Below are 13,347 nucleotides of genomic sequence, written 5' to 3'. Positions count from 1 at the left end.
GAAAGTCTGAAAACAGCAACTTAAACACATATGCACAAAGTTTAAGCTATAATACTGAGAAATACACATAGCACCTATTTAGATCCTGTAACAAAACAAAAACGGTCATTGTAACCAGGAAGGTAAGCTGTTTCACAGTAAGGAAAACTGAATTCCTCATGAGCTAAAAAAAATTCACACTCAATTACTGGTAGGATTATTATACCTTAATCCAAATTTAATCAGCTTTAGAAATTAAGTTTTATAACTATATAGACTTAAAATAACAGTGCAGTTGTTCCTTCTGGTAATATTGCTCCCTAAATTGAAAAGAAAATGGCTTCAGTCTAGAATTTTAAGATTTCATTTCCAATGTTGGAATTCTTCAAAAAGAAAAAAAAAAGACATCTAATACTTGAACTTCTCTTGCATCCAGCCAGCTCCTATGTATATCAACTTCCCCTAGAAACCCTGCAGCCTCTTGCATGTACTAGCTGGCTCCAGGTGAGGAAGGAAGCACTCTGCTGCCTGGGAGGACTCAATCCTGTGGAAGCTGTTTAGAAGCGGTAGGCGGAAAGCACTCCTCAGTCTGTGATTCCGTACAGGATGCATCACAGGCCTCCGTGTGGGGAGAGGGCATGGGAGCGCTCCATCGTCTCAGCCAGGAGGCAGTTCAGACAAAGGAGAATTCCATCTGGGAAGCAAACCATTACATTCAATCACAGATGCTGCTGTGGCTACCTTATCTTCCTGACCCTGAGAATAAGCTTCTCCTACAGCCTGAACCTCAGCAGTGAGCACAGACCAACATATGAAATGCTCCGCATATAGAATAAAGACTCAGAGCCTGCCAGACGAGGCAGGCAGGATGGTAACTCGGGTACAGAGCTACGGTGCTGACACAGCTGCATCCAGAGTGGGGCTGTGGGCGGCACTGAGGCTGTGCTGGAGAAAAGGGCCTTTGAAGACAGAGTGACTGAAATCTCTCTGCAGGAAATGAGCTGAAAAGGTGAATTTCCTGAAGAACTTCAGAGAAAGTCAACAAGACAAATTCTTCATTTTACATTTCAGAGATGCAAAGAAAACATTCAGAAGAGGAACTCACCCAGACAATCCCCCTTAAACAGAGTGTATCTGCTATCATTTTAAGTTTCTATACACAGTTAAGGTGAGGGTCTGTGGTTCTTCCAGCAAAACAACAACCCTAGAACTAGGATGCAACAAAGCGCACAACACCCCCATTCTCTTAAATAACCCAGAATGTGTGCATTTCAGCACCGCACACCCAGGGCCCTTGTGGCTACCCTCCACAAACGAGGCTCCACACCTTCTGTTCCTTGGGGCCACTACACAACAAGATACTGTGGTGTTTACACTCGTGCAAAGGCCCGGGTCACAAGTGGCTGGAAGAGCACTGGCCAAGGAGCCTCACTCCTGACTACTGGGGGGCAGCACAGGACCTCCAGAGACACACAGTTATGTCCCCGTGTGAGTTTCCTCTCCCTCTGCAGCACTTCCGCCCAGGTTCCTGAAGTCATAAACTGGATCCCTGATGAAGCTGACGTCAAACTCTTTGAAGCACAGTCCAACTACTTTGTGCACAGGGCCCTACCTCCATGGGGAGATTCCCGGATGTCCCAGATGAGAACCCGGCCATCATCGGAGGAGCTGGCAAAAATGTTGTCATTCACAGGGCTCACTGACAAGCCATACACCGCATCTTCATGAGCGAACACATCTAAGGTCTCACTGCTGAGAGACAGAGCAGAGAGAGGAACACAGGCATACACATTCACACAAAAATAGTGCAGAGTCCCAGCCCCCTAGTTCCTAGAATGAAGCTTTTCATTTCCAGGAGAAAATCAACCCAGCTAAACCCCAAGGATATTACATTTACTAAAAAGTAAAAAGTAGTATTCAACTTTCAGGTTAAAAGAAAAAGGTATTATTAAAGAGACAAGATTGTTTTTTGCACTAACTGAGTGTATTTAAAAGTGACTCAAGGGAAGTCCCTGGCAGTCCAGTGGTCAGGACTTGGTGCTTTCACTGCCAGGGCCCAGGTTCAGTCCCTGGTTGTGGAACTAAGATCCCCACTGTACTCCTCCCCACCACGTGCCCGCCAAAAAAAAAAATGACTCGACATATGAGTTTCATGTTTTGACTTACTATAGAATGCATCTACTTGTGTACAGACTTGGGGAGTAGTGCTGGATTTCCAAGAAGTGAGGGCAAACAATAAAGCAGCCCTGATGCCAGCAAGGGAAGAAGAGGAATTCCTGATGTCTGGCATGTGAGAAAATACCTGGCCCCAAAGCCAGGCTGCCTCAGTTCAGATCCTAACATCACTTGACCTTAAGTTACCTAACATCTCCATGCCTCAGTTTCCTAATTGAGATCATAACAGCATTGCCTCATAAAATTACTGTGAGGGTTAAGTGTTTCCTTCCCTTCTAACCTCTCTAACCTCACCCTTTAAAATTTCACCAGAAAACTATAATTTTATATCAACTTTGTATATCTTTTTATAAATCAAAATTTAATTTGAAAACTATTACTGAAATCTTTTTTTCAGCAAAAGACAGTTGATTTTATGCTATTTACTTCAAAAAAAGAAGAACTATTTTGGTCTAAAGAGATATCTGCCTTTCTTCATATGAAAAACAGAGTTAATCACTTTCACATATTAACAATCTATTTACCTTTCAACATCATGGAGGATAACTTGCTCATCATTTCCTGTAAGGGAAAAAGCAGACATTTGACAATTCCTGCAAAGTGGTCCCATTCATATTACCATTCAGTATGTTAAAGGTTTCAGGGAAAAAAAATGGACAATGTCAGTGTTAATAAAAATTAAGAGTGCTAATTAGAAGAAAGTTTATAAAAATCATTAAGAAGGATAGAATATACTTATAGAGAATTTTAAAAAACATAATAGCAACTAAAAATAACAAAAAGCAATCTCCAAAATGCATTATCTTTGAATGATTAAAAAAACAAAAACAAAACAATGGCTCTTCAGGAAAAGAGTAAGTGATTATTGGCAAATCAATCAACTATTCCAAGCTAGTGTTTTTTTGTTTTTTTTTTAAAAACAAAACATTCATTATCTGTGAGACCTGGAATAATATCTGTAACTTTTCCATGTCTCAGCAAAATAGGAATAGTTGTGTCTACTTAATAGTAATTGTGAAGATAAAAGTGTTAAAGCATTCAGATTAGAACTAGGCCCCCCCAACAAATATTTGCTACTATTCACATCTTCATCATCTTTTCAAAGAAAACTTGTATAACCAATGAGTAAGGAGATACTGGTAGCAGAAATCACAGAAGGACACTACAGTAGTCTAGGCCAAAAATGAGAACCTGAATCACAGCAGTAGGTACAGCCACAGAACAGAAACTAAAGGATGAATATGAGGCTTTCAAAATATTAATAGCTGGTGACTTACGAGATGTAAAAATGACAGAAAGGCACGTTTGACACTGAATTTGAGATTTCTATTAGATTGAACCATATAAAATTGTCATTTTTATAGATTGAAAATGCTTCAATGTCAGCAGTTCCTTCAAAGTTAAACCTAAAAATTTAGATAATTACTTGAATGGTGATAATAACTGAGAAAGGGAATCCATGAAACAAGAGGAAATATTTGTGCAGGTGAGAAGAACTAAAATCTTAGTTTTAGATCTGCTGCATTTAAACTACATTTGGAACACAAGGTAGATATCCAGTGGGGAAATCTGCAGTGCAGAAGAGAAAGTTGTTAGTCGCTCAATCATGCCTGACTCCTTGTGATCCCATGGATTGTAGCCTGCCAGGTTCCTCTGTCCATGGAACTCTCCAGGCAAGAATACTGGAGTGGGTTGCCAGTCCCTTCTCCAGGGCAACCAAGGAACAGAATGCAGGTCTCCTGCATTGCAGGAAGATTCTTTACCGTCTGAGCTACCATGCAAGCAGAAGAGAGGTTAGGCCTAGAAATGTAGTGGTCAGACAGGAGTGTGATTAATGGATGCCATCAAGAGGCTGGCTTGCTGGCAAGCCATTCCAGTTATACCCCAACATAACATGTTTTCAAACAGGAGCCACTAATGAGTCATAATACCGATTGGAATCACAACCTTTAAAATCTTTAAAAACAAAATAGAATAGAAAAAGAAAAATCAGAGTGAGTCACACATAGTAAAATTAAGTACTCTTTCTAATATGTGTCTGTGTACCAGACTGCAATGTGAAGTTTTCTACCAAAAAAGATAGAAACAAGAGCAAAAGAGAGAAAGGACAGACAGACATTAGTCTGATATGTGTATCTAATCTGCTATCATACAGAAAAGACAAGCTATAGAAAACCAATATTTCCACAACTCAATAGGCTTAAGGAAAGAAAATTAGGAGTAATTTTAGCACTCCTTTATCTGAAATCCCAGCCACAGTCAATTTCCCAAGGGGAAATCTCCCTTCTGCTCACCTCCAGAGAATACTTTGGTGTTCCCACTGTTGAAAGCCAGGCAAAAAATGTTGGAATGATGCTCTCCTTTCAGCTGTATGGGCTTAACTCTGGAGTGGATAGCTTGTTCCATGTGCCACAGTAGAACCCGGCGATCATCTCCTCCTTGAGAGGGGAGCAAGAACCTAGGGTTAGAACAGCTGGCGTTTCAAGGCTGACGTTCCATTTCGCCAGCCTGAATCCCACACTTTTCAAAACTGCATCTCCCCACCTCTGTGAGACTTTGATGAGGCACATAAACCCAGGACTCTACCCCATTAATCATCAGTGGACATGTGGCCTCTAAGTCACTCACTTTTCCCCAGAAATTACATCTTGAACAGACACACAGAAATTCCTGAATTTCCAGAGACCCAGTCATTTACACATTTCTTCATCTGCTACCTAAAATTCTTCCACTAGTGTTCCCCCACTTTTTTCTGGTCTAACAGAACCTGAGTTGCTTTCTACTGCTTGCAATCAAAGAACTCTAAAGAAATTTCCCCCAAATTTAAAGCGTAATAGTTTCCAAAGCACTCTCTTTGATGAGATCTCATTAACTATGGGACACCAGACAAAGGATAACTGAGGAATTGCCTGTCACAGCAGCAGGATCAAGACAGAACTTGGCTCTCATAAAGCTTAGTCCCGCTCTTTCCTCTGCACAACTCTCTACAGTCTGAGTAGAATGAGCAATATTCTACTGCATAAGCCAGCTCCTAGAGAATGAGAAGATACATGTTCTACATATTCTTTATTTTTGCAAATGCATTATACATGTCTGGAAGGATGAACAATGGACTGTTAAAAGGGTTTACTACTTCCAGGGAGTAGGATTAAAAGAGAGGTAGAATACATGTTAGAAAGCTTTTACTTTTACTTTATAGATTTGGCACGGCTTGACTCTTTATAATAAGCCTATATTCTATTCCTAATAAAAATGTAACTTACAACAGGGCAGAAAAATAGTTAAGTTCTATACTTCTGCCTCCTCTTCTCCATTCAATATAATAGCTACAAACTGTATCACAATCATACAAGAGTGTACCACTAGATGCAACCACTGAATCAATAAGTCTATAAGAACTAACACAGAAAGATGACCAAAGGTCTCTGTCAGGGGAAAAACACGAAGTGTAAAACAGTATGCATACCAACATCCTTTTGTGTAAAACAAATTTTTAAAAAGCTCCATGACAGCAGGAACCTTGTCAACTTTGTTCACTGCAGAATTTCTAGCACCTAAGTGAATGCCCCAAAGAGTAGACACTGACTTAACATGCTTATGCTTGCACATCTATGCTTGTATTTGCATATCTAGATGACTGTGAAAGAAGTTGTTTTCAGTGGACACCACTTCTAGGCTAGAGCTGCTGGGAGACTTTTCATTGTGATAAAATATATATAACAGAAAATGCAGAATTTTAATCATTTATGAGTGTACAATTCAGTGTCATTAAGTGTATTTCCAGTGTTGTGCAAACATCACCATTATCCATCTCCAGAACTTTTACATCATCTCAAACTAAAATTCTGCACCCAATAAATGATATCTCTTCCCAATGCTCAGTAACCATCATTTTACTTTCTACCTCTATGAATCTGATTACTCTAGGTACTCCCATATAAATGGAATCATATAATATCTGTCCCTTTGTGTCTGGCTTATTCACTTCGCATAACATCTTGAAGGTTCATCCATATGGTAGCACATATCAGAATTTCATTCTTTGTAAGGCTGAGTAATATTTCATTACACATATACCATATTTTTTTTTAAGTTCATTCATCCATCTATAGATATTTAGATTGTTTCCACCTTTTGGCTATTGTGCATAGCATTGCTAAGAGCATATGGATGTATAAATATTTGTTCAAGCCCCTACTTTCTGTTCTTTGGGTATATACTGTAGGTAAATCATTATGTTTTAATTATTACTTTATACCTTCCTTTACTACTTGACATTTTGCCATAAACATATTTCCTTTTAGTTAAAAAAAAAAAAAAAAGAGTAGAAAATATAGTAGCCAAATCAAACTTATTCTCCCTCCTCTAGAAAGAAGCTGCCTTCATTCCTTGAGTTCCTTTGTTTCTTGGGATTCTTCTTCCTTCCATTGTTGGTCAAAATCAAGTTGTGTCCTCTTCCAAAGTATTTCATTTGTCTACCAGAATGATCCCTTAACTAAGACCCATGATGTTCTTTGTTTATGATTTGCCTAATTCAACTAGGCTGGCCTGGGATGGTTATTTAAATTCCATATCTCTTATAAAGTCATGAAAATAAAGTTTGGGGTTTTGTTTGCTTTATTTTAATGAAAAATGGCATAAAGGGGTTTTCCTCCCTATTCATAGATTTGGACAAGCCATGGGCACTTTAGTTCTACATATTTTCTACTCTTTCTGTTTTCCCCCACCACTTGAGGCCACAGGTCAGGGACTTGGCACTGTTTTTGCTACTTTGTATCTTAGAGAAATATTTTTCTGTGCCCACTTCTCTATCAAAAGTGCAAATTAAAAGATAAAGAGGCCCACATGTTTCTTCCACATACTCATGTTTCTAATCTAATCTCTCTGAGCCTGAGTTTCATCAAATACATACCTCGGATCGTAATAGCTCTACTCTCATGGGGTTTATGAACTATAAAGTCGACTACAAGAGGAGTTAAGTAACTTGCCAAGGCAACAACAGTAAATAAAGTGGTTGGTTAAGTCACGATTCAAAGGGCTTCCCTGGTGGTTCAGCTGGTAAAGAATCCACCTGCAATGCGGGAGACCTGGGTTCGATCCCTGGGTTGGGAAGATCCCCTGGAGAAGGGAACAGCTACCCACTCCAGTATTCTGGCCTGGAGAATTCCATGGACTGTACAGTCCACGGGGTCACAAGGAATCAGACAGGACTGAGCGACTTTCACTTTCACTTTCAAGATTCAAAAGGAAATAGTTAAAAGACTCCATAGTCCTCATTTTCTTAACCACTATTCTAGCTTGTTTGCATTACAAAATGAAAAACAAACCATAACCAACAAAGCAAATTCAGTTGATGGACAACTGAAGGGATTCTCTGCCTTGGTAGCACAACTCAAAACCCAGTAGGTAAGAATAAAACAAAGGACCACAGGAATAAAAACAGAAATCAACTTAACTGGAGTTGAACAGAGGGAGCAGAGACAGGGACCAAGAAGGGACTGCCTGAAATGATAAAGATTCTAGTAGCAACACACGAAACTGATCATGGCTTATGTTGAAGAATACACAAGAATTTCTACAAATCAATTTTGAAAACCAGTAGGAAAAGAGGCAAACATGACAACTCACAGAAGAGGAAAATCAAATGGCAAACAGATATTATAGAGGATCTCAACCTCTATAGTAATTAGAGTAATATAAGTTATAGATCTCTTCTTTCAAAATGGCACAAAGAAACGTACAAGAATGTCCACTGCCTCACTGTTCATAATAGCAAAAAAAAAAAAAAAAAGTAGATAACATAAATATCCATCGATATATAAACAATAAAAACAATTAGGATGAAAATACAAATGAAATCTAAGCTCAGTGGAACCACTACACAGCATTTAAAATGAGCTAGGTACATGTACCAAAATGAATAAACTTTGAAAACCTAACTTTAAGTAATAAAAACAGGTTTCAGAAGGATATGTAAAGGAAAACATTAAGTATATATAAATATGCAAAACACCACCATATTATTTAAGAATAAACACAAACAGTAAAAGGGGACCTCAAATGTATTTGTAAAATTTTCTTTTTTAAAAAACTAAGATTAGAAGCAAATTTAACAACCAACCAACACACTGTCAAACTCATTATCTCTCTTCCTATTTAAATATTGCATGACATTGTTACATCTTTTAGGTATAGTAATGGTATTGTGGTCATGTTAAAAAAGAAAAAATACTTCTTATCAGTTAAGGATGCATTCTCTAATGGGGTTAAGTGGTGAATGTCTGGAAGTTCCTTTAAAATATTCCAGAAAAAAATGGAGGTGAATAGGTGATAAAATGTTAATTGTTATAGATGGATATTACTACATTTTTGTATATGCTTGCACATTACCAAAAAATTTAAAATATATATAAAGATTTTTTTTGATGTGGACAATTTTTAAAGTTTTTACTGAATTTGTTACAATATTGTATCCTTTTTTATGCTTTGGTTTTTTGGTCAGGGGGCATGTGGGATCTTAGCTCCCCAATCAGGGATCAAACTTCATCCCCTGTATTGAAAGGTGAAGACTTAATCACTGGACCACCAGGGATGTCCCTATATATATATATATATAAATGTTCGTGATAGAAAAAGAAAATAAAACTCTCCAGGATGTGCTGAGATATCAATAGAAAAGAAATATAACTGAGGGCACCTCTGTGTTTCACTAAGATATGAACAGGCAGGATGCTCGGGGCTGGTGCACTGGGATGACCCAGAGGGACGGGATGGGGAGGGAGTTGGGAGGGGGTTCAGGATGGGGAACACATGTACACCCATGGTGGATTCAAGTCAGTGTAAGGCAAAACCAATGCAATGATGTAAAGTAAAATAAATAAATAATTAAAAAAAAAAAGATATGAACAGGCAGCACAACTTCTCTCTGCCAGCAGCACCACCTCTTTTGAACTTCAGAAGCATTAAAAAAAAAAGTTCAATAAAAAAGGAAAACAATATGTACCCCTATGCACTCAAAGTCATAACCATTCTCAACCAAAGAATCTTCCCCTATCACCCAGATTTATCTTTAATGCTCATTTTGGATTTAATTTTACAAAATAAATACTCGGTGATTTAACATGAATGGTTATTTGTAGAGTGCCTTGGGATCATTTAAAATGATGTGTCCTTGAAGAAAAAAAAGAAAAAGAAAAAAAAAAAAAGATAAAATGATGTGTCCTCAATACCTAAAATGATAATGGCAGCCCAAGTCCACAGGAGATTGGAATCACTGAGGCAGAAACTATCATTATGACAGGGCCTGCTTCCTCTGCTTGCCCTCAAGGTCAGTGTCAGAAGATGCAAGGTGCACATTCTCCCCCACCCGGCCCCATTTCCTTAGGTAAGGTATTAACAGCCCTGTACAAAGATAACACTTTTCAACCATGTGTTGGCAAAAAACACAAAGGATACAAACTGAAGCATCATCTGAAATTGTTGGGCTACTTTTTAGCCAGTAGAGGGAGCAGAACGGCTGTGCCCAAATTTCTGACCCCAAAAAGCTAAGGAGAGCTGATGAACCGAGGATACACCAGTTTAGAGCACGAAAACAGCTCTATGGTCTCCACATTTCTGTCTCTGTGAGTCATCTGGCCAGTTCAAAAAAGGCAGAGATTGACTGTCCCACCTATGTACCTTTACACAGGTTATGTAACCTCTCTAAATTATATCCTCTAATCTGCAAAACTGAGAAAATAACTCTACCTATTGTCTACAGTGTTACTGGACTTCCCTGGTGGTTCAGATGGTAAAGAATCTGCCTGCAATGTGCTTGATCCTCTGGATCCTCTGGAGAAGGGAATGGCAACCCATTCCAGTATTCTTGCTGGCAAATCCCATGGACAGAGGAGCCTGGCGGGCTACAGTCCATGGGATTGCAAAGAGTTGGACATGACTGAGGGACAAACACACGTTAGGAATAATCTGCATGAAGGGCTTGGCCCACTGCCTGATAAATAACACAGGTAGATAAATGTTAGCTAATATGTTAGCTAATTATTATGCTATTTGAACTAAAACAATAGCTAACATCAGTTAAACTTACTCTGGGTGAGGGACTATCCTAAGGGTTTTACATGTAGTGGATCTTCTAATCCTCTTAGTAACCCTATGAATCAGGTATTATCCTTATTATCCAGATGAAACTACAGAAAAACTAACCTGAAGGTACAAAGCAACCAAAATTGTGAGCTGGGATCTGAATCCAAGTAACCTGTCTCCAGAGATGGTGCTCCTTACCACTATACAGTGCAGCCTCTTAAGTACACAGGGGCCAGTCAGCAAAGCAAATGAGAAAAACTTGCCAGATTAAATAGCAGAGGAGAGATTACACAACCTTGTTTAAAAGAAAGCCACTACTCAGCCAGAGGAGTACAGGCTTAAGTCAGCCATATCTCCCAATGTTTTCAGAGAAGACAGCACCTTGATTTTTGCAGGCTGAGTGCAGGCTTCAGTGCAGGCTGCATGCAATTAGACCATGGAGAAGTTAAAACTGGGTGATTTGTCCAAGGTCACAAAACTGGGGTCGAATGACAGTTCCTAAATTAGAGAACTCTTCCAACAATGCAAGAGAAGACTCTACACATGGACATCACCAGATGGTCAATACCAAAATCAGATTGATTATATTCTTTGCAGCCAAAGATGGAGAAACTCTACACACTCAGCAAAAACAAGACCGGGAGCTGACTATGGCTCAGATCATGAACTCCTTGTTGCCAAATTCAGACTTAAATTGAAGAAAGTAGGGAAAACCACTAGACCATTCAGGTATGACCTAAATCGAATCCCTTAAGATTATACAGTGTAAGTGACAAACAGATTCAAGGGACTATATCTGATAGACAGAGTGCCTGAAGAACTATGGACGGAGGTTCATGACACTGTACAGGAGACAGGGATCAAGACCATCCCCAAGAAAAAGAAGGCAAACTGGCTGTCTGAGGAGGCCTTACAAATAGCTGTGAAAAGAAGACAAGCAAAAAGCAAAGGAGAAAAGGAAAGATACACTCATTTGAATGCGGAGTTCCGAAGAATAGCAAGGAGAGGTAAGAAAGTCTTCCTCAGTGATCAGTGCAAAGAAGTAGAGGAAAACAACAGAATGGGAAAGACTAGAGATCTCTTCCAGAAGATTAGAGATACCAAGGGAACATTTCATGCAAAGATGGGCACAATAAAGGACAGAAATTGTATGAACCTAACAGAAGCAGAAGTTATTAAGAAGAGGTGGCAAGAATACACAAAAGAACTACACAAAAAAGATTTTCACGACCCAGATGATCATGATGGTGGGATCACTCACCTAGAGCCAGACATCCTATAATTCGAAGTCAAGTAGGCCTTAGGAAGCATCACTACAAAGCTAGTGGAGGTGATGGAATTCCAGTTGAGCTATTTCAAATCCTAAAAGATGATGCTGTGAAAGTGCTGCCCTCAACATGCCAGCAAATTTGGAGAACTCAGCAGTGACCACAGGACTGGAAAAGGTCAGTTTTCATTCCCATGCCAAAGAAAGTCAATGCCAAAGAATGCTCAAACTACAGCACAATTGCACTCATCTCACACACTAGTAAAGTAATGCTCAAAATTCTCCAAGCCAGACTAACAGTACGTGAACCGTGAACTTCCAGATGTTCAAGCTGGATGTAGAAAAGGCAGAGGAACCAGAGATCAAATTGCCAACATCCACTGGATTATCAAAAAAGCAAGAGAGTTCCAGAAAAACATCTATTTCTGCTTTATTGACTATGCCAAAGCCTCTGACTGTGTGGATCACAACCAAGTGTGGAAAATTCTTACAGAGATGGGACTGTTAGACCACCTGACCTGCCTCTTGAGAAATCTGTATGCAGGTCAGGAAGCAGGAGTTAGAACTGGACATGTAACAACAGCTGGTTCCAAATCGGGAAAGGAGTAAGTCAAGGCTATATATTGTCACCCTGCTTATTTAACTTATATGCAGAGTACATCATGAGAAACGCTGGGCTGCGTGAAGCACAAGCTGGAATCAAGATTGCCGGGAGAAATATCAATAACCTCAGATATGCAAATGACAACACCCTTATGGCAGAAAGCAAAGAACTAAAGGGTCTCTTGATGAAAGGGAAAGAAGAGAGTGAAAAAGTTGGCTTAAAACTCAACATTAAGAAAACTAAGATCATGGCATCTGATCCCATCATTTCATGGCAAATAGATGGGGAAACAGTGGACACAGTAGCAGACTTTATTTTTTGGGCTCCAAAATCACTGCAGATGGTGACTGCAGCCATGAAATTAAAAGACGCTTACTCCTTGGAAGGAAAGTTATGACCAACCTAGATAACATATTAAAAAGCAGAGATATTGCTTTGCCAACAAAGCCCGTCTAGTCAAAGCTATGGTTTTTCCAATAGTCATGTATGGATGTGAGAGTTGGACTGTAAAGAAAGCTGAGCGCTGAAAAACTGATGCTTTTGAACTGTGGTGTTGGAGAAGACTCTTGAGAGTCCCTTGGATCCAACCAGTCCATCCTAAAGGAGATCAGTCTTGAATATTCATTGGAAGGACTAATGTTGAAGCTGAAACTCCAATACTTTGGCCACCAGATGTGAAGAACTGACTCACTGGATCATTGGAAAAGACCCTGATGCTGGGAAAGATTGAAGGTGGGAGGAGAAGGGGACAACAGAGGATGAGATGGTTGGATGGCATCACCGACTCAATGGACATGAGTTTGAGTAAACTCCGGGAGTTTACTCAGGGTTTACTCAGTTTACAGGGAGGCACGGCATGCTGCAGTCCATGGGGTCGCAGAGTCAGACATGACTGAGCGACTGAACTAAACTGAAATTAGAAAAAAGAATCAAATGGCAAGTGCAGGCAGGGGTGGAGAGAGAAGGTGGTATCACATGAATTTTGCTGTTCACTACAAAGAAGTAGCCACAGGAGAAATACTTCTGCTATTACTCTGCTCTTATCTAGTATCTTTATCCTGAAAACTATTCTACTCATCTACTGATTATCTCATTTTTCCACATATCCAATTAAGTAAGTAAGGCAGAAATATTATCCCCATTTTAAGGATGTGAAGAGTAAGGCACTGGTTTGCCTCAATGAAGGAAGCCTTGACTCCTAGTTCGAAACACTTTACACTAAAGGAGAAGCAGAAATTAA

At 39.4% G+C, this 13,347-nt stretch overlaps 1 protein-coding gene across 3 annotated transcripts in view; it reads right to left on the bottom strand.

Annotated features, from left to right (window-relative positions):
- Positions 1 to 13,347, bottom strand: part of DCAF5 (DDB1 and CUL4 associated factor 5) — a 90,810-nt gene that overhangs the window by 62,069 nt on the left and 15,394 nt on the right. For 2 of the 3 annotated variants that reach the window (XM_061156803.1, XM_061156801.1), the window contains exons 2-4: positions 4,449 to 4,592; positions 2,679 to 2,715; positions 1,592 to 1,731 (exon numbers count right to left, since the gene is read on the bottom strand). In XM_061156803.1, the coding sequence (XP_061012786.1) occupies positions 1,592 to 1,731; positions 2,679 to 2,715; positions 4,449 to 4,560 (289 nt within the window). In that variant the 5' untranslated portion in view covers positions 4,561 to 4,592. The remainder of the gene's footprint in view (positions 1 to 1,591; positions 1,732 to 2,678; positions 2,716 to 4,448; positions 4,593 to 13,347) is intronic. The other variant, XM_061156802.1, reaches the window with a different exon arrangement.

Source organism: Dama dama, chromosome 12, assembly GCF_033118175.1.
Source record: "Dama dama isolate Ldn47 chromosome 12, ASM3311817v1, whole genome shotgun sequence".
NCBI classification, from domain to species: domain Eukaryota; kingdom Metazoa; phylum Chordata; class Mammalia; order Artiodactyla; family Cervidae; genus Dama; species Dama dama.
The sequence above is the reverse complement of the archived record's forward strand: the minus strand, read 5'-3'. Positions and strand labels throughout refer to the sequence as shown.